The sequence below is a fragment of the Anabas testudineus genome, chromosome 9 (assembly GCF_900324465.2).
Source record: "Anabas testudineus chromosome 9, fAnaTes1.2, whole genome shotgun sequence".
Classification (NCBI taxonomy): Eukaryota; Metazoa; Chordata; class Actinopteri; order Anabantiformes; family Anabantidae; genus Anabas; species Anabas testudineus.
Genome location: NC_046618.1, coordinates 28,468,025 through 28,494,376, shown reverse-complemented (window position 1 = coordinate 28,494,376; position 26,352 = coordinate 28,468,025). Strand labels below are relative to the sequence as shown.

Sequence of the window (26,352 nt, the reverse complement as noted above, 5' to 3'; positions counted from 1 at the left end):
AAAATTATCAGATTACCCTGGCAACTGACATGGATGGATCCTCAGATTTTGTTGAAGTAGTTCTAGATACATCATTTGTAAGATTTTGTCCATTGCCGGATCTTGACCCCGAAAAACAAGGAGAATCTTTCGTAAATCTGATTCACCTCATAACTGACAATTTAGAAGACTGATTATTTTATTCTGTTCACTCTTTTAAAATTACAAAGACTAACCAAAGAAAATTTCCTGCTTTCACAATAAAGCATGACTTTTGTTTTACATTGACTAAGCTTTCTGCACTAAAAAAATTATTTCACAAAACTAAAACAAAACTAAAAATAAGCCTTTTTTTTTTTTTAGTTTTTTATTACTTTTCTGTTTCCCATCCAGATCAAGGATAATTAGTATGACGGTTTCATATCAAATGAAATAAATAAACGACATCACTCAAGTGGAATGGACAACAGTGTTGAGATGGCTGATCCACCTGCCAACAGGTGCACTGTCTGAATTGTAGGGCTCAGATGCGACCCAAAGGGAGTGCTTGTTTTGTGGCGGGAAACATCCAGCCAGGCCCTGCAGACCCTGCTTTAGGACCCGACCTTCATGAACGCCAGCGGGCACAAACATCCCACTGAGCCAGGACACCTGAACACAGCGCAACTGAAAAGAGGGACACACACAACCTAAAGGAGAGAGATAGAAACATGCTTACGGTTATTAACAATGCAATACAGTTGCAGCATAATCACTGTAGTGTGACTTTACCTGTGCCTTTAAGTGGAGGAGAAGGTCTTGTGATCCACCTGGTTCATCTTCATGTGGCTGTCGAGGATCTGAAAAATCTCCTGGATGTTTGGGACGTAACCAGATTGAAGCTTTGACCATACAGGGACGTCTGGAGACATAGAGGGAGGTTGTGAGGACAGGTGGATTTGGATCCACGTTTTTGTCATTGTCCACCTGTGGTGGGTCAGTGTCATCAGGGTCATGTCATAAAATTAAGACCAATAACAACTCACCATTTAGAGTGATCTCAAAGGCTCCAGTGGATAAGAAGTGAGTCTCCATCATGTTGCACAGAAAGAAGGCCATGAGACAGGAGAAGATCTATCAACAGGAAACAGTGATGAGTAAAGCAACTGCCATCTCTCTCTTTCTCTACCTCTCTATTTCCCTCTTCCTGTCTCTCTGTCGAGCTACACGTCATTCCACCCTCTGCCCTCTGGACCTGTCTGACTCGTCCTGATGCCCAACTTCTGGCTGGAGATCTCGTCGCTCGGATCCACCGTCTGCCCTATAGGATGTGTTTGGAGACTGGACCCATATGAGGATGGGTTCCCTGTTGAGTCTGGTTCCTCTCAAGGTTTCTTCCTGTTGCCTTCTCAGGGAGTTTTTCCTTGCCACTGTCGCCCTCGCCTTGCTCATCAGGGACAATCTCATTTCATGATTCACACACATTCACTGTTCATGTACTGTTCTTTGGTTGTGTAAAGCTGCTTTGTGACAATGTCAATTGTAAAAAGCGCTCTACAAATAAAATTGAATTGAACTGAACTGAATTAAAGCTGATGCCACAGTAACCAGCTGAAACCTCTGTTGCCATGGTAACAGGTACCTTGTTGTCCTGAGTCCACATCCAGGCTCTGGGTGTTTGGAGGCCAAGGAGGACGAAGGGATTCTGTCCACTGACGATGAGCAAGATCGAGAGGAGTTTCAGGTACGAGATCAAGTTACCTACATATCTAAAGACAATACCGGGTGTCATGTTACATGATAATTACCATTAAGAAGGTTTCAGAGACAAGCAGAGACAAGGTTGTCTTAGGTTGTTTGTGATGAGATAAATCACCTGTTAAAGGAGGTGGGGGGGTAGTTCTCCCCCTCAATGCGGATGTCCGGGTACAGCTGGTTAATGGCTCGAGCGTACTCCTGGAACACTTTGCTGTATCCTCAGGAAATACTAAAACACAGGTAAACAGAAACTATGGACTGAACGCCTCAATTTACCAATGTTTCTGTCACTCAACAACTTGCATGAAATACAAATTGCTGACAACCAAAAATAAATCAAAGCAGTGTCACTGGTCTTATTCTCTTGGTACTGCGAATAAACTTGTGATGTTTACAGTGAATTTTCTCAAGTTTCGTTTTTAGATTTTACAAAGTAAAAGACAACTGAAAACTGATGATGCTGCTTTTCTTTACCTTTTACTTCTATACAATATTACACTAGAAAAGGTGTAATATACATATATATATACATATATATATATATATATATATATATATACATATATATATATAGATATATACATATATATATTAGAGAATATACATATATATATACATATATATAGATATATATATATATACATATATATATAGAACACATATATAATATATACACACATATATATAGATATATACATAGATATATACATATATCTATATATATATACATATATATATAATATATATATATATACAAATAATATATACATATATATTATATATACACATATATATACATATATATAGATACATATACATATACACATATACACATATATACATATACATATATACATATATACATATATACATATACACATATACACATATACACATATATATATACATATATACATATACATATATATATATATACATATATACATATACATATATGTATATGTATATATATATGTGTGTGTGTATATATATATATGTATATGTATATATATGTATATATACATATATGTGTGTGTGTATATATATATATATGTATATATATATGTATGTGTATATATATATATGTATGTGTATATATACATATACATATATACATATACATATATATATACATATATACAAATACATATATATATATGTATATATGTATATATATATATATATATATATACATATATGTGTGTATATATATATATGTGTATATATATATATATGTGTGTGTGTGTGTGTGTGTAGATATATATATATATATATATATATATATATATATATATATACATATATATATACATATATATATATATACACACACACACACACACACACTATATATAGCATAGAGATGGATCAGTTGACTCTGGATTATCTCTTACTTCTGCTGCAAGGTTAGTCTGCTGGGGGACCTCTGCTGATAAACTGAGCTCGTCTCCTCTACCTGTTAAAATGCTACCATTGCAGAGTCCAGTTACTGGTCCTACCAACCTGCAAAATGTTTTTGCTGCTTGTTGTTTGTTTTTTGTTGCCTGCTGTTCTTTTCTCTCTACTCTTTCCACTCACCCTAAACGGTCGAGGCAGATGGCAGCCCACCCTAAGCCTGGTTCTGCTGGAGGTTTCTTCCTCTAAAGGGAGTTTTTCCTCTTCACTGTTGCCTAAAGCTTCCTCAAATGGGATTGCTAGGTTTCCTATGTAATCTTACATACAATTGAGATTGAGGCAGTTGAGCGTGCAGAGGTGAGTAGGTTGTTTTACCATTGTGGAACCACTGAGCTGAAAGGTTTAGCCTGGGATTTTTTAAGGTGAGGTAAAGAGATTACAAGACATTGTTCACTAACAAAAAGCAGTAGAGGGGACAGCTTGTAGACCTGGATGAGGGAGTTCAGGTAGGAAGGTGCGGTTGAGTTGACCATTCTGTAGGTAAGGATCAGGGTTTTGAACCTGATGCAGCAGCTGCAGGAAGCCAGTGTAGAGATCTGAAGAGTGGAATTCAATTCACTTTTATTTGTATAGCGCAAGATCACAACAGGCCTCAAAGCAAGACTGGAAAGGCCTGCATTTCTGTGCTGCTAATGTAGCTACATTCAACAAGATAAAATTGGTCACTCTTATGACTAGAAACTTTGAATGAGGAAGTTTAGGTAACAGACAGAATTGGACTATTAATGAGCTTCAGTCGTGAAATTAATCCAGTAGCCAAAAACCGGTTAGAACTTCACACGCACTCAATGTTTTGTCAACTTAAGAACCACTCCATTGAAACAAATAATCCACAATTTAATTAGAAAGTAGAAAGTAGAGAGATTTCTGTATCAATCTATAGCTTGAACAATATCAGACTGTAGGAGTTCCAGTGTTTGGACCCAGCCTGAGCAGGGATTGGGTCCCTGAGACTTAACTATACGTAATTCCACCTTTTTCTGCAAAAAGTGAGGGGAGTAAAACGTTTTGTAGTATAGTAATATGGCCTTTTACGTATTTCTATTTCTATTATTTACTTCAGAACCACGTGCCATTGTATCATGAATGGTGGCATTTAAAATGTAGAAAAGTAACTGGTTGTGGTGGGTTCTACCCTCTCAGACCATGTTGTTTGAGAGAGTTTTTTAACTTCATTTTAACTTTTGCAATCATTCTTTCATTCATCCAAAAGACCAGTGTGCAGCAGCTCCGTCACCATGGAGCCAGTTCCTTTGTTTACATCCAGGATCAGCTGATCATATTGAGCACAGCCGGCATAAAGGATTTAACTTTGTCCAGGACTTAAAACATCCCTGATGAGATCTTCCCACTCTGATTAAAGGCCATGTGAGATCACTGGACAATAAGATGGACAAACTGACAGCTCTGGTCGGGAAGGAGAACATATTTGAAGAGTGTTGGCTGTGGGAATCTGTCCACATTATTTGCAGTACGACAGTATTTACACACCATATTAATTGATGTTTACGTTCCTCCGTCCTCCATTGTGGCTGCTGCTTGTGAGGTCAGTCAGACGGTACAACTCAGAGTCCTGTCATCTTCAGAAGTTTTCTGATGACTCTCCAGTTGTAGGATTTACTCAAGGTGGAGACGTTATAGAGTGTCAGGTAAGTATCAGTAACCATCTTCAACTCAACATCAGTAAAACAAAGGAGAGGAAATCTAGGAGCCCTGTCACCCATCTCTCTATACAGGGAGAGGAGATGGAAATCCGACCTGGGAGTGAACATGGACAACAAACTGGACTGGACAAAGAACTCATCAGCACTGTACAAAAAGGCTTAGACCCAGCTGCACTGGTCCTTCAATGGCTGCAGCACCATGCTGCGATATGTTCTAGGAGTCTGTGGTTTCACAGACTATGCTGTGGTCTGCTGGGGCTGCAACATGAAGGTGGCAGACACTAACAAGTGAACAAACTGATCCTGGACAATCCCTCCCACCCACTACACAGTGCTGCTGGACAAAGGAGCACGTTCATCCAGAGACTGATCAACATCAAGTGCTCCACAGAAAGCCCCTGGATGGTAATGAAACTGTACAACTCATCAGAAATATTATTTATGTCATCTATTTATTGTCATTCCATCCTGGACTTATTATTAACATACCTTACATATATATACCGAGTTTTCTGTATTGCTGTTCCTTTTCTTTCTGTCTGAGTTGAGAGCAACTTAAATCGTAACCAATAACCCCCTGAACCAATCACCTCCGGTTTCATCCCTGACTAGGCGACAGTGGTGGTTCACCTGTTCTGAATCAGATATCAACTGAAGCACAGCTACAGTCACCAGCGCCATTCCAGCTGTCATTCCAGCTTTAGCCTATCTCTAGCTACAGTGCTGTTTAGCAGCCACAGGCTGGACTCTGTGAGCAGATAGCCGAGGTCTACTGCCCGCCAGTGGCTACTCTTATTCGTTTCGATGCTTTAATGTTCATTCAGACTCACATTTAAAACATTAAAATAGTGTGTCAGACAGAATAGCTTGTACTGTTAACCGATAGCTCCAGTAACCACACACTAAGCTGTTAGCCTGTTATCCTGTTACCGCCTGTTACCATCTTATGTAGCACCATGGTTCTGGAAAAACGTTGTCTCATTTCACTATGTACTGCTTCAGCTATATCTAGTTGGAATGACAATAAAGCTTCTTGACTTGACTTGACTCTGAGCTAACCCACTCACCAGTACTGGAACTTCAGCACGGGCCCGGTATACAGTGACGACTTGACCTGTTTCCCGGTCTCTGTGTCTGACAGGATGTTCGGTGAGAGGCTGGGGTTTTCGGCCGGTTGGTGTCCGCGCTGCGGACTCGATCTTCCGAGATAAATGTCGCGGACCGTAAGAAAAGTGAACAGTAGTAGAGCCGCAAAGAGGCTCCTCCGAGTGAACTCCGCCATGTTTGCTGAGAAACGGCTTCCGGATACAGCCTTCACAATAAAAGACCTCCAGAGACAAAATTAAGTTCGAATAACTACAAATTTAGGAAGTACTTCTACTTTACCCGACTACTTTCTATACGTTACATGAGCATACATCTCCTGATAAACTACCCTTCAGCAAATACATTAAAATCTTTTTCTATTTCTTTAGATTCTACATTTATTTTATAAAGCTCTGAATGACGTCAATTTTACGCGACACCTGTCTGACGTCATATCTATGTGACTAAGAATGAAGGTGAAATACTGAAAAATAAAATCCAATCCTTATTTTATGATTTTATTTTCCTCTTTAGCTCACTACTGACATCTCACCTGACTACTGACGTATGAAAGGGTAGGTTTATAACTGTTTATCATGTGACAGACTGTTAGCATGTTGTGTTAGCATGTTAACAAACGTTGATGATCATTAACGTTATTTTGGAAACATGGTCTCGGTTCAACGTTACAGTCGGAGACGACTTACAAAGACATACAGAAAGTTAGAAGAAATTGTTGAATATTTTACAGATTTTTTGTTGGTGTACTCAGTTCAGTTGTTTTGTTTGACATTAAAGTGAAGTTAGAAATTTCCCTTTATAGACATACAAATTGGTCAGAATGATCAAATTAATGGAAATTACATTTTATTTAATGCTGGGTAAATTAATCAATTATAAAATTATGTTGATTTAATTTTGACTAATAAAATTTGTCAATGCTAATGTCATTGCTATTGTTTTTAACCCACTGTTAAAAATATATAATTGTATTTATCTATTGTTGGAAATAAGAAACCTGTGGGGAGTTGTGTTTATAGATTGTGTTGTTATCACAACAGAAATATCTGTTTGAGAAATGAGGAAACTTTGAGGGGAATTTAGTCATTGTTCTAACCAGATATTAACATCACACTAAGACCAGAGGAAAAGACACACTGGGGAACAAAATTCTACAGAGAGCACCAACATGTGGAGAACCACTTGATCCAAAAAATTGTAAAATGAAAATAAATCATTTTATTAATTCATTTTTTACACAGTTTTTTTTTCCAGTGCAGTTTACATTAATGCAGGCAAATGCATTAATGCCACTGAGGAGCACCAGGAGAGAGTGGAGAGAAAAAACTTAACTAGATAGACTTTTACTCCCCTACCCTTTTTGCAAAAACTTAAATAGATTTATAACTATCTTTGGTAGTTATATATCCAGGTCCTGGACTTATATTTAACCCTGTGTTTCTTTGCTTCAGAAGTCTGGGGTGGGGGTTACCATGCTGAGTGTTGGGGTGTCGGTGAGAACCAGCCTCATACGGCTTCCTGCACGAGGACTCTGTACAGCTGTGATCCAGAAGAAGTCACCTGCACCTGGTCATACCTGGTCTGCTCCTGAGTCTGCTGCAGTCTTTCTCCACAGGTCACCTGTCTGGACTCAGTCAATTGTCCGGACCCTGTCAGGCGGTCCTGATCCAGGTGTCTCGGGGTGGTACAGCGATCTGGCGGACTCTGCACCGGTTCACCTGTGTGAGCACCTCCTGGTGAGCGTGCAGCAGGTGAGCGGGTTGCCCTGGTGGTTAAGTATCGCCGTGACAACCCTGTCAGTAAGGACGCTCATCACTCTGCCACTTGCCGCATATCAGCTGGTCATCATCTCAAAGGTACCTTGGTCCTGAGGGTAGGGTTTGAATGAACATGTAGTGAGTAATGACTGTGATGTATCAGGTTGGAAAACAGGCGAGAAGATGTCGTGTATATGGTTTCTAGAATATCAGAGAAAATACAAATAATTAACCGCAACAACAATTATCCCCAGGGGCAAATATTTTTGTAGAAGCACATGACACAGAGAAAACAGACACAGTCAACATAAAGTACATAATCACCTTCTTCTCTCTGTGTTCACTGTACTAATAGCTGAGGGTAGAAAAAAGTGTATCTGTTGGTTTCTGGCTCATGGCTGCTAAAGAGCATAACAACAACACACATCCAGTACAGTGAAATTCAAGCTAAACATTGTCCACAGGGTTGTTGCTGCGTTCTGTAGGGGTAGGAGTGGTCATGTTGTGCGTTTTTAACGCGAAATAATTGAGTGAGTTTGCTCTCGTCTGTAAATCTGCACTGGAAACAGTCCTCAGAGACTTAAAATATCTCAGGAATCCACAAACTCCTACACTCTCCCACAACCTCTGTCCTCCTCGTCCTGCTGCTCTTGGACTGTTTTTAGTTAATCTTTTTCCTCCTTTCAGACTAAAACTGTTTTTGTCATGGTGACCATTGCAAGTTTCTGTCCGATCCTGGTTTAGAAAGCAGGAAAAGTGTGTTAAAATGACTTGTTTATCAACTTAACATGAACACAGTGGGAAAAAAAAGACTTTATGCTGTTTAAGTAATGAATGTAGTGTAAGCGACAAGATTTGATCCAGTTTTCTTTGGACCTTACTCTGTTTTCTGTAGTATATTGTGTGTGTAGGTCAGTAAAGGAAGGATCAGGTCCCGATACATACATCTAATACAACTGTGAAGAATATCAGTCATCCAGGTCATGTTTAATCCAACACTCTGTAGAAACTGGTGTTGTTGTAATTTCTTGTAGATGTTTCACCTTTTAGAAACCAGAAGCTTCATCAGTTCTGGAAAAGCAGGATTATAAGGTTAGGGTTACTGTAGAGTCACTGGGTCAATAGCACCTGGCTTTTATTTGTGTCCCTGTGACCACCTGAGACATAGTGATAACGACAAAACCCATGCAGTTTCACAGACGTTTACATGCGAAACATCTCCAAGAGCTTAAAACTAGATCAGGTGTTACTGAACAGCAGCTTTGGAATACGCTTTGATCAGGATGAGGATCGGGGTCTTAGATGTTTTTGGCAGGGTCAGTCATGTGTGAGTTCGTGGCTTCATGTGAGCATCACAGTAACCACTGTAACCATAGTAACATCCAGGTGTCTTGCAGGTGGAGGTGCTGCAGAAGGAGATTTCTGAGCTGGCGAAGAGGCTTCGATACGAAGTTTCGGTTCGAGCAAGAGACAGAGGCTGGACAGAGAGAGAGAGCCGGTGGGTAGATTACCATGATAAAGTGCTGCAGGTTAACCTGCTCAGGTGAACTTCAGCACTGACCAGTCAGGTCTTTTCTGCAGGATCCTGAGAGAGAGAATTAAGTTTATTGTAAAGATATCTGTGGTGTTCATCGCAAAGACACAACAATGATTAAAACATTTAATTATTCTTCATTCATGATGTCTATTTTAAAGAACACAAGCATAGTTGGAGGAAAACCACATTGAAAATAATTAATTACCAATACACTTCATGGTCCCTGTTTTTAAGAAGTGAGATCAGGTCACTGTCCAGACCTGCAACTTCTCATCAACTGTTGTTTCTTTTCCCATTGTCCAGGTTCCAGTTTCAGAAGAACCTGCGTCGCCTTGTCTCTCAGCTCTACGTGAGAGACAACTGTCATCCCTTCAAAGCTAGTCTGCTGGTGTGGGTCCAGCTGCCACTCTGGGTCAGCCTCTCGCTGGCACTCCGAAACCTTAGTATGGAGCAGACTGGTAAGCTGTCTGTATCTACTCCTGCCTCTGGTTTGTTGACCATGAGTTGCAGGAGCAGAGATGACTTTATCACATGAAGCAGCTGCTGACAGAGTCCTGATCAAGACCGTTGTCAGAGTTGGTTTATTACCTCAGACCTGAATTCAAACATTACCAGTTTTGTAACAACTTAGCAGCAATGTCATTGTCCTGACATTTAATCTCCAGTGATGACCAGTATTTGTAACCCAACTACCCAAGATACATTCTAAAACCAGGTATAACCAGGGAGACAGAAACTCTTGCTGTTCATCGACACACATCAAACATCTGGAGAGTCTGATCTGTGGGTTAGGCTTAGAACCACTTCTCTGGTTGAACTCTGGTTTAGGGTTTGATGGTTTGATCCTGATCACAGTTGTCGATCCTGGTGGAAATGATCTGTTTTTATAAAAAGAAGCGAACCATCATCTACAGGTTGACTTTTGGCATTACAGCACTAACACACCAACCAGCCTAAATCTGTCCTGGTACTGGACTCTCACCCTTGTGTCTGTAGCACTTCATGGGGACCTGGTAACAGGAGGCACTCTGTGGTTCCCTGACCTCACATTGCCGGACTCAACCTGGATCCTCCCGGTCTGTGTGGGATTCACCAACCTGCTCATTGTGGAGGTGAGTCCATCAGCAGGTGTGTGGTCATATGACCTGTGATGTAATTCACCAGACTCCCTTTTTCTTCTCCAGATGTTTTCTCTCCATAGACTTAATCCAACTCGTTTCCAGAGACTGGTTCTGAACTTGATCCGAGGGTTTTCAGTCCTGATGGTTCCTATTGCTGCTGCAGTCCCCTCTGTGAGTAAGAGTCCTGGTCCATCTCTTTTCACAATGTTCTCTGTGGTCCAACTCCAAATAAATCTCTGTCAACACTTAATTGATCTAGGTGGTCTTCATCGGCTCCCAGTTTCTGAGGTTTTAAAAGGCTTCAGATGAACACTTGACTCCTCCATCTGCAAGATTTAATGAAGCATGTTTTACCATCTGAAGTCATGACTTGCAGAATGACAGACATGAAACCAGAACCTATATTTACTAAGCATCTCCCCAGTCTCCACCAACATGTAGCAGAGTACGATCACATTACCAAATGTGTGATTTAGATTAAATGTGATTGGATCGCCATGAAGATAATTTCACCCAGTAACTTTCCAACAAACTGCTTCTCTGCCTCTGTTACTTGCGTTTTGCCTATAAATATAAAGACTTTACCTGAAAACTGGCTGTCAGTTTTTACTGTCAATGAAACGGCAACAAGTAAGTCTGAGAAATCTAACATCACTTTGTTTCTGCCCTCCTACCCAGTCTATGGTTCTGTACTGGTTCACCTCCAGTCTGGTTGGACTTGGCCACAACCTGCTCCTTCGTTCTGCTACAGTGCACAAAATCCTGCAACTGAGAAGTCATCGATCTGAGACACCGTTCAAAGACTTGCTGTCAGCCTTCGTTAGCAAATATTGCAAAATAAAATAAATAAATACACAGGCTGGGGGGGCTGGTCCTCCTTACCACTGTGTTTGGTCAGTTCAATTTGTTTTCATTTAGTCATGTTCATAAAAACATTTGATCTTAATGTTCAGTAATAAGCTGGTGACATTAGAATGTGGTTTTTATTTATTTATTTTTATTCCATTGTCACTGAGATTTACACACAAAGTGTGATTTTACACTTTCCCTCACAAGTATTGGCACAGTGAGGCCAGTTCCTTTATTTTGGCTGAAGACTTAAAACATTTGGGTTTCACATGGAAATATGAATATGAAACAAGAGAACAACATTTCAGTTCTTATTTCCAGGTGGTTATGCCTGGATCCGCTAAATTAAGTTTTTTCAATTAAATTTTATTTGTATAGTGCCAAATCACAACAGAAGTCAGGATACCTGCAGAGGAGAACAGAGAGAGAGAGAGAGAGAGAGAGACGGGAGGAAACACAACTACAGGAGAGAGAAGACACAAAGTTAATGACATGAAATGGTAGAATTTGAATATATAGAGAAGAGAGGAGAGGAGCTCAGTTTATCAGTAGAGGTCCCCCAGCATACTAACCTATAGCAGCAGAACTAAGAGATGGTTCAGAGTCACCTGATCCATCTCTAACTATGAGCTTTATAAAAAAGGAAAGTTTTAGGTCTAGTCTTAAATGTAGAGAGGGTGTCTGCCTCCAGAACCTTAACTGGGAGCTGGTTCCACAGGAGAGGGGCTTGATAGCTAAAGGCTCTGCCTCCCATTCTACATTTGGAAACTCTAGGAATCACAAGTAAACCTGCAGCCTGAGAATGGAGAGTTCTGCTTGGAAAATATGAAACTATGAGGTCTTTAATATAAGATGGAGTCTGATTATTAAGGGATTTATAAGAGAAGAATTTTAAATTCAGTTCTGGATTTTACAGGGAGCCAATGGAGAGAAGCTAACATAGGAGAAATATGATCTCTCTTGCTAATTCCAGTCAGAACTCTGGCTGCAGCAATTTGGATTAACTGGACATCCTATTAATAATGAATCACAATAGTCCAGTCTGGAAGTAACACATGCATGAACTAGTTTTTCAGCATCATAAAACATCTTAGAAGGTAGCACCTTTGACCTTTGAGATTTGGGTTTTGCTTGTTCAGACTGTATTCATAGTTAAGAGGTGTGTATTGTTGAAAGACATTCTGCCAAAAGGTACAGAAGTGAGCCTCAAAACTTCTGGGACAAGGTTTTATGGACTGATGATAAAAAGATTTCCCTCTACCAAAGTGATGGAAAGGCTAAAGTTTGGAGAGAGAAAGAATCTGCTTGTGATCCCAAACATACAAACTAATTTGTGAAACGTAGTGGAGGTAATGTCATGGCTTGGGCTGCAGGGCTTTTTCTGGAGCAGGCTAAGTAATTTCATTGATGACGTAACACATGATGGCAGCAGCAAAAAAACTCAGAAGTCTACAGAAAACTTTTGTCTGCAATTAAAAAAAAAGAATCAACTAAACTGATAGATCTTCGAAAACTGAGAGATCCTTTATCATGCAGCAAGATAATGACACAAAACACAAAGGAGTTCCTCAGGATCAAGAAGTGGAAGGTTTTGAACCTTGAACCTTTCCATATTTTCTCACATTACAACCACAAACATAAATATATTTTATTAGAATGTTATGTGAAAGACCAACACAAAGTGGAATACAATTGTGAAGTAGAAAGAAATGTATACATTAGTTTGTTTTTTTTTACAAATAAATAACTGAAAAGTGCAGTGTGCAAAAGTATTCAGCCCCTCTGAGTCAATACTTTGTGGAACCCCCTTTTGCTGCAATTACAGCTGCAAGTCTTTTGGGGTATGTCTCCACCAGCTTTGCATATCTAGAGACTGAAATCTTTGCCCATTCTTCCTTGCAAAACAATTCAAGCTGAGTCAGATTAGAAGTGTTTTGCAGACTCCAACAGGTTTACCTCCAAGATTGCCCTGTATTTGGCTCCATCCATCTTCCCATCAACTCTGAACAGCTTCCCTGTCCCTGCTGAAGAGAAGCAGCCCCAGAGCATGATGCCACTACCATATTTGACAGTGGGTATGATGTGTTCTGAATGATGTGTAGTGTTATGTTTCCGCCACACATAGTGTTTTGCATTTAGACCAAAAAGTTAAATTTTGGTCTCATCTGACCAGAGCTTCCACACGTTTGCTGGGTCACTCACATGGCTTCTGGCAAACTGCAAACGGGACTTCTTGTGGTTTTCTTTTAACAATGGCTTTGTTCTTGCCACTCTTCCATAAAGCCCAGATTTGTGCAGTGCACAACTGATAGTTGTGCTATGGACAGGTTCCCCCATCTGAGCTGTAGATCTCTGCAGTTCATCCAGAGTCACCATGGGCCTCTTGGCTGCATCTCTGATCACTGCTCTCCTTGTTCGGCCTGTTAGTTTAGGTGGACGACCATGTCTCGGTAGGTTTGCAGTTGTGCCATACTCTTTCTATTTGCAGATGATGGACTGAACAGTGGTCCGTGAGATGTTCAAAGCTTGGGAAATGTTTTTATAGTCTTATCCTGCTTTACGTTTCTCCACAACTTTATCCCTGACCTGTCTGGTGTCTTCCTTGGACTTCATGATGCTGTTTGCTCCCCAATATTCTCTCAACGAACCACAGAGGCTGTCACAGAACAGCTGTGTTTGTACTGAGATTAAATTACACACAGGTAAATGGTAAATGTTCTGCATTTATATAGCGCTTTTCTACCTAGCTCTAATTAGCACTCGGGGTTCAGTATCTTGCCCAAGGACACTTTGGCATGTGACGTGGCAGCCGGGAATCGAACCACCAATCCTGTGACTGGCAGTCAACTGAACCACAGCCACCCCACCTGCCCACATTCAATCAGTCAGCAACCATCAGGCAACTCCTGCAGGCAATTGAATGCAGTCAGAGAAAAGGGGGCTGAATACTTTTGCACACTGCACTTTTCAGTTTTTTATTTGTAAAAAAAAAATGAACTCATGTATAATTTTCTTTCTACTTCACAATTGTATGCCACTTTGTGTTGGTCTTTCACATAACATTCCAATAAAATATATTTGTTTGTGGTCATAATGTGAGAAAATGTGGAAAAGTTCAAGGGGTATGAATACTTTTGCAAGCCATATATATATATATATATATATATATATATATATATATATATATATATATCCAAGCCATATATATCTGGCAGATTCAGATTCACTTCTAAACACTTTTTCTGATAAATGTATCTAACAGGCTGTGTATTTATGTGTGATAGTTTGATGTGTGCAACATGTAATAAAGAGTGCAGGATTTTGTTGATTCAAAATAACGCTTGTCACTGTTTTCGTTGTTTCACATCTACAGATTCAATTAACATGAGATGCTTGTTCAGTAATTTGGTACCAACAGTGATACATATTGTTCAACAGTTCAACATATTGAGACTGTGTCTGTTCCTCGAGCTAAACAAAAAGCTAGAAAAACCCAGAAAGTATGTTTTAATAATTTAATTAACATACAGACCTCAAATTCAGAGCACACTGATTGTGCAGCCAGCACCTCTGATCTGAAGTTAGGACTGTTAAATATTAGATCTCTTACATCTAAAGCTCTTACTGTTAATGAAACTATCACAGATCAGGAGTTTGATATACTCTGTTTAACAGAAACCTGGATTAAACAGGACGAGTATGTAGCTTTAAATGAAGCAACTCCTCCTGGATACAGCTACATTCACCAGCCTCGTCTGACTGGTAGAGGAGGAGGTGTCGCAGTTATTTATAATGATAAACTGACTATCGTACAAAAGCATGTACACAAATTTAAAGCTTTTGAATGTCTTTATAGTAACATAAGTATAGATACAAATATAAAGTCTGCTCAGCCGATCCCGCTAATTATCATTTACAGACCCCCAGGGCCCTACTCTGAATTTCTTGTGAATTTGCAGATTTCCTTTCTAACCTAGTTGTTTCTGTAGACAAAGCGTTAATTGCTGGAGATTTTAATATTCACTTTGAGAATCCAGAAGACCCTCTGAGAACAGCATTTATGTCCATATTGGACTCGCTAGGAGTAGATCAGTGTGTAGTAGGACCCACTCATAAAGCGGGTCACACCTTAGATTTAATAATATCATTCGGTTTAAGTATAAGAAATTTACTTACGCTCCCACTGTCTGAAGTTATCTCAGACCACTATCTTGTTTCAACTACAGTGTGTCATATTAACAATGTATACTCAGCGCCGCGCTATCGCATTAAACGTACATTTACATCAACTACCGCACAGAGCTTTATTAATAATCTTCCAGAGTTATCAACTTTGATTGGATCACCGTCTGACACCACAGAACTAGACCAGGCGACTGAATATCTCGAGTCGTCATTACGTTATACCTTAGATAATGTAGCTCCAGTTAAAAGAAAAGTCATCAGAGATAAGAAACTTGCTCCCTGGTATAACGATGACACGTGCGTCTTAAAACAGACAGCTCGAAAGTTAGAACGTAAATGGCGCCAAACTAAATTGTTAGTATTCCAGATAGCGTGGAAGGAGAGCATCCTGAACTATAAAAAAGCTCTTGGTGCAGCTAGATCAACGTATCTCTCCACTCTCATAGAAAACAACAAAAATAACCCTAGATTTTTATTTAATACAGTAGCCAAATTAACTAGAAAGAAAACTACTGCAGATATCTCCACAACAACGTTGTGCAGTAGTGAGGACTTCATGAACTTTTTCAGTAACAAAATTGTAAATATAAGGCAGAAAATTCAAGCTTTAAAACCAGACAATTTAGTTGACGCAGGTGACGAGCTAACCGCAGCAGATCAGTACCTAGATTACTTTACTCCTCTTGAAGAGAATGAACTAATTTCACTCATCTCTTCTGCAAAATCTTCAACCTGTACATTAGACCCTATACCGACACACTTTCTAAAACAGATAGTTCCAGAAATAATAGAACCCCTGCTGACAATCATAAATTCCTCACTTAGCTGTGGGTATGTCCCAAAGTGTTTTAAATTAGCAGTTATTAAACCACTAATCAAGAAACCTGATCTCGACCCTTGTCAGCTGTCAAATTACAGGCCCATATCAAACCTCCCCTTTATCTCAAAGATTCTCGAAAAGATAGTAGCTGGGCAGCTATCCTCGTATCTTCGTAGAAATAACATACATGAACTCCATCAGTCAGGATTTAGGCCTCATCACAGCACAGAGACGCCCCTTGTTAAAGTAGTAAATGACCTCCTATTGGCCTCTGATCAGGGTAGTGTCACTATGCTTGTGCTACTCGATCTCAGTGCAGCTTTCGACACCATTGACCATAGTATTCTCCTTCACAGACTAGAAAATGTTGTTGGAATTAGGGGAACGGCCCTCTCCTGGCTTAGGTCCTATTTGACTGATCGTTATCAGTATGTAGATCTAAATGGCAATTACTCCACATGCTCTCCAGTGGAGTTTGGTGTTCCACAGGGCTCAGTTTTAGGCCCCCTGCTTTTTTCCCTCTACATGCTTCCTCTGGGCAACATTATCCGTAAACATGGTATTAACTTTCATTGTTATGCTGACGACACACAGTTATATGTTTCATCAAAACCAGATGAGATCAAACTGCTTCATAAAGTTGAGCAATGTGTAAAGGATATACGAGACTGGATGCTAATTAACTTCCTTCTGCTAAATCCTGATAAGACAGAAGTACTAGTTATAGGATCATCTGCAGCTAGAAGCAAGATGTTAGACCACACCATAACTCTAGATGGCCTTTCCGTTACATCTAGTGCAACAGTCAAAGACCTTGGTGTGATTCTAGATTCCAGTCTTTCATTTGAAGCTCATGTAGATAATGTCACCAGGACAGCTTTCTTTCACCTCAGAAATATTGCCAAGATAAGGAATATTTTGTCACTAAATGATGCAGAAAAATTAGTCCATGCTTTCATCACCTCTAGGTTGGACTACTGTAATGCCTTACTGTCTGGCTGTTCAACCAGGTGCATAAACAAGCTTCAGTTAGTTCAGAATGCAGCAGCGAGAGTCCTCACTCGAACCAGAAGATACGATCACATCTCGCCTATCTTATCTACACTTCATTGGCTCCCCGTGAAATTTCGCATTGATTTTAAAATACTACTTTTGACATTTAAAGCATTAAATGGTCTTGCGCCGCATTATCTAAGTGAACTGCTAGTGTCTTATGATCCACCACGCCTACTTCGCTCAAAGGATGCTGGCTGCCTGTCAGTACCTCGTATCCTAAAAACTACAGCTGGGGGCAGAGCTTTTTCTTACAAAGCCCCAAAGTTATGGAATAGCCTTCCAAATAGCGTTCGGGACTCAGACACAGTCTCAGTGTTTAAGTCTAGGCTGAAAACCTACCTATTTAGTCAAGCATTTGAGTAAATAGATCTGGGAAGGACTCATGGACGTAGAGCATTATGGTGAACTGGTATGTTTAGATGCTGTCTTCCCAACTCTCACTGATCACTCGGGTTTGTTGATGGTGAAGTGTTTGGTTGCTCTACATCCCAGTGCGCCCTCATGTCTGTGTTTTCTTCTGAACCCACCCTTTTAGTTAGGCTGTCATAATTAGTCCTGCCGGAGTCCCTGCTGCACTACACTAAATATACATTCACCTCAAACTTTATCTGACTGTGAATACAACTAACTGCAATCTCTCCTCTTCTCTCTCTTTCCCTCTCCCTCTCTCTTTTCCCTCTTCCTGTCTCTCTGTCGAGCTACACGTCATTCCACCCTTTGCCCTCTGGACCTGTCTGACTCGTCCTGATGCCCAACTTCTGGCTGGAGATCTCGTCGCCTGGATCCACCGTTTGCCCTTGGGATGCGTTTGGAGACTGGATTGGTCACAAGCTACTACGATGTCGGTCCCGGCCTCGGCGGACGTCGGAAGCTGTTTCTTGGAGGTCTCGACTCAACGCTCGATAGTCAAGGAATGGAACAAGTCTGCCTGCAATAACTAACTGGACTCCATATTAACTTAAAAGACATTAATTGTTATACTGGACTGCCTGCTGCCTACACAGCATGTAATCACCCATATGAGGATGGGTTCCCTGTTGAGTCTGGTTCCTCTCAAGGTTTCTTCCTGTTGCCTTCTCAGGGAGTTTTTCCTTGCCACTGTCGCCCTCGGCTTGCTCATCAGGGACAATCACATTATTATGACTCATACATATACACTGTTCATGTACTGTTCTTTGGTTGTGTAAAGCTGCTTTGTGACAATGTCAATTGTAAAAAGCGCTCTACAAATAAAATTGAATTGAATTGAATTGAATTGAATATTTGATTGTTTAACTAGAAATGTACATATACATTTTTTTTTTTGACTAGACCTCTCTCCCTCCCTCATCAGATTCCAAATAAACACCTGGAAAAAAGTACCTGACTCCTGTGTCCTGTTCTGGGTCTACACGTTGACTGATTTTAGAACTGTGTGTGTTTCATCTGGGACACATCTTATTTGAAAAAGATTGCCTCAATTGAATTTACAAGTTTAAGTACATTAACAAAAATAAATACAAGATAAAATATGTAACAGCAATAAATATGCACATTTACTCACAGAGAGTCATTCATGTAAATGCTCCAGTAAAGTACAAGTACATCATTCTAAGTGGTGAGTGGCCACAGTGTTTTAGCAAAAAAGTTCGTCATGAGAATTTTATATATTTGATATTTATGGATATATGAATATTAGGTGGCCAGAACAAAAACCTCCCACATGCACAGACTCTTTTCTCTGTTCAGAAAGAAGAAGAAAGCTATTCACTTTTTTTATGTCTCGTTTTAGGATGAAGAAACTTCTAAAATAAAATACAGATACAGTAGAGACGATTCTCTGCTGGTTTTAGTGTCAGTCTGGGAATTGCACTGAATTTAGAAAAAATATTTTTTCTTTTAAATATCAATTAGAGGAAAAGGTTTTGATTAATTCAAATACTACAAATAAAACACTTCTACTAGTACGGCCTACTCGACAGTGTTCTGTGTGTTCTAGGAGCAGGTCTTTGTTTGAGGCGGAGTCCGCAGCTTTAAACGGCTCAGTCTGCAGATCCGATCTCAGACGGTATCAGGCTGTAACAGAGTCCACATCAGTCCGCATCAGAGATCTCCTTCAGACCAAGATGAACTTTTTAACCGTGCTGTGCCTGGTTCCGGTTCTGTCGGTCTTTACTGTGCTCTCAGTTCGGATCGCGGAAGGTCCAGCATGCGGACCCTGTGACCCGGCTCAGTGTGCTCCTCTCCCGGCGCAGGGATGTCCCGCCGGTTCTCTGCTGGACTCCTGCGGATGCTGCTCACTGTGCGCTGCCGCGGAGGGAGAACCGTGCGGGAGCGGCCGTCGCACAGTCGCGCGCCGCTGCGGATCCGGGCTAGAATGCGTCAGAAGCGATGAGGGCAAGAAGAAGAAACTGGGCGTGTGCGCGTGCAAGAGCAACTACGAGGTGTGCGGCACCGATGGACTGACGTACCGGAGCGGCTGCGCGCTGAGAAGCGCCAGCCTGACAGCTCAGAGCCAGGGCAAAGGACCCATCAACATCCAGAACAAGGGCCGCTGCACAACAGGTGAGACTGACCCTTGACACCACCAGTAGGCTATGTATGACTTCATGTAACCGGTGACATGAAGTCATACAGGTGCCGTTACAGGTGTTTCTAACAGAGCAGCTGCAGATTTGACTGATAATTTACAGGTTCTTGCTTTGTCCATGAATGCATATCCGTTCTGGTTGAGGACTGGGAATTGTGTCTGCTAGTCTGACAGTAATAGACCAGGACTGATGTGGTCTCTGATAATCCCCCTCCATCCTTGTTAAAACACAGAATTCCTTTCTCTGTAAAAACACAGCGCTCAAAACAAGCTGAATTCCTCTGACTCACACATTCCTACGACGTGTTTCATCCTGTTTTACACCGAACTTCTTTTTATCAACTCCCCGACCTCTGTTAAAGATAGTTGACTGTCTTCAACTAAAACTCATTTAAGTTACCTTTAATTTTAATTGTTTGTCTAGCTCCAGTCATTGTAACTCCTCCTGGTGAGGTCTACAATGTGAGTGGTTCTCAGGTGTACCTCAGCTGCGAGGCAGTGGGTGTACCCACACCTGTCCTCACCTGGAAGAAAGTAAGTAGTCTATCATCACTGTTTTCTTTAAAGGGGAGTTGAAACTTCCCATGTTTTATAGTGTCGCCGCTAATAAAAATTTATTTAGCCTATTTCAGAATTCAGGAAAAATAAAATCTAAAGATGTCTGATGGTAAAAGTATAAAATATTCCACTTTGATTTTTGCTGCTGTGACTCAACGCTCCTGCCATTTCCTGTTTCTGCTGATTTCCTGTTTCCTGCAGAAACAATAAACTGAAAATAGAAAACAGGAAATTATTCACAGTTTAACAATTTTACTGCTGAACAACAGGAACAGAACAAAGGAGCAGGTTTTATCCTAAGTCTAAATTTCCTGAAAACTCAACCTCAGCTAAAGTGAAATAATTAAATCAGGTAAATACAGAAGAAAAAAAGAGCAGCTGATCAGGCAAAAGGGGTTGCTCCTTCATCCAATCAAATTTAACATCCAAGTCTGCAGATTATAGGTATATAAGTATATTTGGATAAAATGCGTAAAAATTACAAACAAAAAAAAATGTCAATAAAATAAAATCAATATAATTTAAGTTTAAATGTTTGTTATCACTGGTGCTCTGTGATAATAAAAAAACTATTTACACGAGTTGATTGTTTGTGACTCAGAAATCCAGAGTCCAACTGAGATCAGATAAGTTCATGTAAGTCCAGGTGAGCTCAGGTGTTTGTCAGCAGAATCAGCAACAGGCTGCAGCTTGTTAGACAAGAGGAAGAAAAATGTTGCTTCAGGATGAGTTTGTACATGATTCAGTTCAAAGATCTTTGTCTGAGTTCAGAATGTTACTCGGGTTGGGTTCACCTGTCTCCTGGCGCTGCTCAGTGGGGTTGTTGGGTTTTCTATATAATTCTGTGTACAGTTCTATTTGTAAGGTCTTAAACCTTAAACACTTTAAAGTGCCTTGAGACGACTTCTCTTCTCTTCTCTTCTCTTGTGATTTGGTGCTATACAAATAAAATTGAATAGAACTAAACCTCAAACACATCTGATAACGATGATGGTGGTGGGTATGTTCTTTCAGGTCATCAGTGGGAAGAAGATGGAGCTTCTGCCTGGAGACCGAGGAAATCTGGCGATTCAGACAAGAGGAGGACCAGAGAAACATGAAGTGACCGGCTGGGTCCTGGTCAGTACACAGATGTAGTAATGTTACTCTACACATTGTACGCGATGTACTGCACAGCTGCAGTCAGTGTTTGGCAACATAGCCTGTGAACTGAGCAGGTTAAAGAAATTCTTTCTTCCACCTAGTAGTGTTTTGAAAAAACGTAAATATAACACACTGAAAAAACACTTATACTTTCACTAGTACACCAACTGTTCACATTTAATCTTTTGTTTTTTTAACCGGTGCCTATGATTTAAAATTGAACTAAAGAACTAAACCAAACAGTTTTCTTTATCTTTAAAAGTTCTATGATTTATCATTTTGATTTCAGATTTCTCCTCTGACCAGAGAAGAAGAAGGATCTTATGAGTGTCACGCCACCAACTCTAAAGGTGAAGCTTCAGCTGTTGGGACCATTCACCTGGTGCAGTCCCCTGATGACATCATTGTCAAGACAGGTAATGATATCATAAACAAATGAACACAAACATCAAAGAAATGAGGCTCAGGGTTTTATATGTAGAACTGTGACTAAACCAAACACCAGCCTCAGCTGTTAAAATTTGTTTTCTGCTGAACATGAAACTTTCTTGGAAAGTTGAATTTGTAATTTTCGGACTGATAAACTAATAAATTGTGTTTTTAATCACAGCACAGAAAAGAAATCATCACTGAACGGTTCAATTATTTTAAATCCCATTAAAAACTCCTCTAAGGCCATTTTCACATACAAACTCTGGACACTGTGCAGAGTTGTGCTGTCAAACATGTAGCACACAGCGCCAGGTAAAGCGTGTGTGACATAAGATTGCTGAAATCACATTCTCACATTATGCCGATTTTGTATCAGTAAAATGTGAAAATATTTCATTTTTCTTTTATATTTCTATTATAAGTTAATAATTGCTTGTTTCATACAGTATTTAATTAAGTAATTAATGACTGTGACTTAATTTATTACCTTAAATTAATGCTCTTCTCTGCACAACTATTTTACTTTTTTATTATCGTGTATTTCTGTTATGCTGGAGTCTGGGCCCATTTCAATTAACTATCTTCTTGAGAGACAACTCAAGACTCAACTCTAGGAGATAACAACTGAGAGATAGGTAGATATTCAAATGCAATATGTCCTTTTATTTTATTTTACTGTAGTTTTCATGGACAAATGTCTCCACTGTTCATGTCTCTGCCAAAACCTCCTGTAGCTGCTGCATCAGCTTCAAAGCTCTGACTCTCACCTACAGAGTGGTCACCTCACAGCACCTTCCTACCTGAACTCCCTGATTCAGGTCTACAGACCCTCTCACTCACTGAGCTCCGCTAACAACCAGCATCTGTTCCCTTCACCACACAGAGAAGGAGCCCAAACAACGAACTTCTCTTCCAGAACGTCGATGGACTGTATTTAATCATTTTATTGACTAGACCACAGATACCAACAGAAGCTGGCAGGTCTCCCTCTGGCTACGATTTTAGGTGGAATTAATTAAAATGACAAATCAAAACAACAAATCCCACACACATTAAAGATTGATCATTTAAGTTCTTCTTGCTGTGGTGAACAGTTAGTGGAAATATCATCAGACTGCTGCGATATTAAGTGTGTTTTTGACCGACATATCGTTGCATCAAGCAACAGTCAGTGTGATAAACGCTTCTCTTATTATCATTGCATCAGTCTCAGTGCATCATTTACATAGGAATGGCTCATGCCTAGTCAGATGGACTTTTTAGTCCAACACGGAGTTCATGGAGCCCCTGGGTAATGGTTATAGCACATGTCATGTTATCACAGCGTACCGGGTTTGAGTCCAGCTTGGAACCTTCTCTTCTCCCATATTTCCTGGCTGTCTACAAAGTCTAATCAAAAGAATTGAGTGGTTATCTTGTTTACACTGACTAAACCATGTGGATGTGGATGTGAACCTTACTCATGTAAACTGGGGGCTGACAGTCTGAACGGGACCAGGGTCCTAATTAGAAATCACCTGCAGTCACTGAACTGATCACAAACCTCATGGAGCTTCACTATATCTTTGAACATGTTTAGAGCAAAACACACAAAGATCTGTAATTTCACTGTGTTTTCAGTACATTCTCATTCTCCTGTGCAAACACAGAAGGTGTTGCCCTTTCAGAAGACAACACCTCTTGCACCACTACCTCTTTCTCTCCTGACAGTGTGCAGTCAACAGGTCTGACTTCATTCCAGCTTTCGCTACACAGTCAGCTGTTCAGCTAGGAGGCTCAGTTCTTCATCCTCTACTATTTTCCATCTGTACTACATTCCTCAGTTATTGCTGTACTGACGACACACAGCTCTTCCTATTTTCCACATCTCTGCCTGTCTCTTTGACACCTCACTGTTTGAATGAGAGAGAGGCACCTTCAGCTCAACTTCTCTAAAACAGAAGTTCTCATCTTCTAGGCCTGACAACACAACATCAGCACCAACATAGGGTCTACAGTGATTGTCACTACTTATGCTGCTTTCACACACGTACGGACACCCTGAACATGTCCAGATTTTACCAGGGTGAGCTGCATTTGACAAGCAAACGTCCAAGTTTTTCAGGTTGGAGATGACCCAGACTTTATCTTATGAGCCTCCTAGTACAAAGTCTGCGAAATGTCCAATTAAGCCCAGGTGTGATCACAGCAGGTAATACTTCACAGCTAGGAGGGAGGAGTTTAGGAGTTGAACTGCCTACCTGAACTCCTCAACCCTCATCCTGGTCCACAAAACATTTCACTCACTGCGCTCTGTCAGCGAACGACGTCTTGTGGTCCCCTAATCTCACCTCAAATGATCCCAGGTCTGTTTAGCTCAGTGGTTTCATAATGGTGCAACCACCTACCCACCTCTGCACTCAGCTGTCTCACTCTTAAATTTCAAAAACTTGCACTTAAATCTTAATAAATAAAATATGTCCATCTTGCTCTTGCATCTTGTGAAACATAAACAGTTCCTCCTATAACACTTTAGTGTTTTTCTCCTTATCTTAGATGTTTTGTCTTGTTTCTCATTTGTAAGTCACTTTGGATAAATGTATCTGATAAATGACAATGTTTGGAGACCTATAAAACTGTCAAATCAATATCACACAGGTGAAACTTAGCTTTAAATTTTTGAATATTAATAAAGCTGCAGTTTGAAACTCAATGTCATTTGAAAAAAACTGACCAGTAATGTCTTTTTCTTTTCAGTGGCAAAAGAAGAGGAGCTGTGATCAGCTGATCAGAGATCTATGACATCACTGGATCAGCTGATTTAATCTTTATTTTAATTTCCTCTGAGACCTTCACTTTAAAACCGTTTCAAATTATTATTGAGAATTAAAATCTAGATAAATTCTTTCCCTTTCATTTTTCTGGAGAAAAACTTTTCCTTTAAGTTTTCTTCCTTCTCTGAATAAAAACTGAAACCAACTGGACCTTTATTTTGGTAAGATTGAAATCAGAGCCAACCTCAATGTTTCAAAATAAAAGCCTGAAATCTGTCACATACATGTTGCTAAAAAGTTTGAAATCTTGTTCATGTTTATGATCTAAATAAAAAAAGCTTTTTCACTTTATTAAATTTGTTCTTATGCAAATAAAATGATTTTAACAATGCTGCTGTCAGATTTTTGATTTGAGGTTTTGATTTTACTTAATTATTACACAGAATAATGTTTGTGTATATAATTTTGCAGTATTTTTAACTAAAATATTTTAAACTAAAAAAAACAACAACAAAAAAAAGGAATACTTACTTACTATACTAAATACCTAATTTCGATTTATTATAAGTAGCTACAGGTGGCTACAGATGCTACAGCCAATTTACACTGGGTCTTATCAACTTGGGTATGACATCTACTCAGATATGCAGACTGTACAAACATGACATCTACCAGATTGTGGGCTATGACATAAGTCAATATACAAGAATAAAATGTCTTCAGTGAGTCTGATGAATTTGCACTTAGAGGCATTAAAGCAGGTGGATAATGTCTCAGTCCAATAACATCACATAAACTGGTACCTCCTTGAGGGGACAGACAGGCAGCAGATCCAAACCCAAACCAAAAATGTCCCAATCCTTAAATTAGATCTAAAACAACAATCAACAAATGGTTCAAGCCACAGACTGAGAGCAGATCAGGGCTGAGGCAGAATCCACAAATCCAAAGTAATCCACACAGGTAGCACAAGAACAGGTAACATAACAGACTTACTGAACAGGAGAGTCAGGCAGAGGCCAGAGGGTTCACAGGGTTGGTACACAGATAGCTCAAGGCAAGTCATCAGACTGGGGTGTCTTTCTTGAAGTAGATCAAAGGTTAGTTTGAGTTAATTCAGAGCAGGTGTGTGGTTGAGGTCGTTTGGGCAAAAGGATCCAGTGACAGGTCAATAAGAACTGGACTCAGAAAGCAGCCTTGACATGAGGATTTGGAAACAGAGATTAGAGAAGTGATGACTTGACCTGTGAGAATTAATGCAGGATTGGAAAACAAAACCTTAATTACTTGTTTGAAACTTCCAGGACAGTCTGTTTCATCTAATGATATAGAAAACGGATATTTTAGTAATTCTGTAAGTATTCAACCCAACAGTGCTATCATTAAGCCTGTGGACTTTCATGATCACCAAGGTGGAAACTGCCTCAGGAATTCTTCCTTCCTTGTTCTGCTAGAGTCCTCCAGGTGTGCTGGTGAAGATTAGAGAGCTTCATCTCCTCAGTGGAGGAATTCTGGTTTCTCTTACAAACATTTGTGACCACTTCCTGAGCTTCTATGACATTTGTCACCAGTTTACAGAACAAATAGGAAATACATTTCCTATTTTTTAAGTAAGTTTTTCTCTCCTTGA

At 40.0% G+C, this 26,352-nt stretch overlaps 3 protein-coding genes across 5 annotated transcripts; 2 read left to right on the top strand and 1 right to left on the bottom strand.

Annotated features, from left to right (window-relative positions):
* Window positions 1-336: 336 nt before the first annotated feature.
* selenot2 (selenoprotein T, 2) lies at window positions 337-6,134 on the bottom strand. The gene is made up of 6 exons (XM_026343534.1): window positions 5,903-6,134; window positions 1,835-1,945; window positions 1,601-1,727; window positions 1,005-1,092; window positions 751-880; window positions 337-668 (listed from the first exon to the last, which is right to left on the bottom strand). The coding sequence occupies exons 1-5, from the start codon at window positions 6,115-6,117 to the stop codon at window positions 759-761; spliced, it is 663 nt and encodes a 220-aa protein (XP_026199319.1). The 5' UTR covers window positions 6,118-6,134; the 3' UTR covers window positions 337-668; window positions 751-758.
* Window positions 6,135-6,370: 236 nt separating this feature from the next.
* Window positions 6,371-11,260, top strand: LOC113150816 (cytochrome c oxidase assembly protein COX18, mitochondrial). Of its 3 annotated transcripts, none has more exons than XM_026343531.1 (7): window positions 6,371-6,496; window positions 7,397-7,798; window positions 9,097-9,197; window positions 9,540-9,694; window positions 10,233-10,348; window positions 10,421-10,528; window positions 11,036-11,260. In XM_026343531.1, the coding sequence occupies exons 2-7, from the start codon at window positions 7,415-7,417 to the stop codon at window positions 11,201-11,203; spliced, it is 1,032 nt and encodes a 343-aa protein (XP_026199316.1). In that variant the 5' UTR covers window positions 6,371-6,496; window positions 7,397-7,414; the 3' UTR covers window positions 11,204-11,260. The 3 variants fall into 3 exon arrangements, with proteins under 3 accessions (XP_026199316.1, XP_026199317.1, XP_026199315.1); XM_026343532.1 differs by having other exon boundaries at window positions 7,394-7,693; XM_026343530.1 differs by having other exon boundaries at window positions 7,394-7,798.
* Window positions 11,261-19,297: 8,037 nt separating this feature from the next.
* On the top strand, window positions 19,298-25,073 carry igfbp7 (insulin-like growth factor binding protein 7). The gene is made up of 5 exons (XM_026343533.1): window positions 19,298-19,811; window positions 20,261-20,370; window positions 21,409-21,513; window positions 21,827-21,953; window positions 24,706-25,073. The coding sequence occupies exons 1-5, from the start codon at window positions 19,373-19,375 to the stop codon at window positions 24,726-24,728; spliced, it is 804 nt and encodes a 267-aa protein (XP_026199318.1). The 5' UTR covers window positions 19,298-19,372; the 3' UTR covers window positions 24,729-25,073.
* Window positions 25,074-26,352: the final 1,279 nt, after the last annotated feature.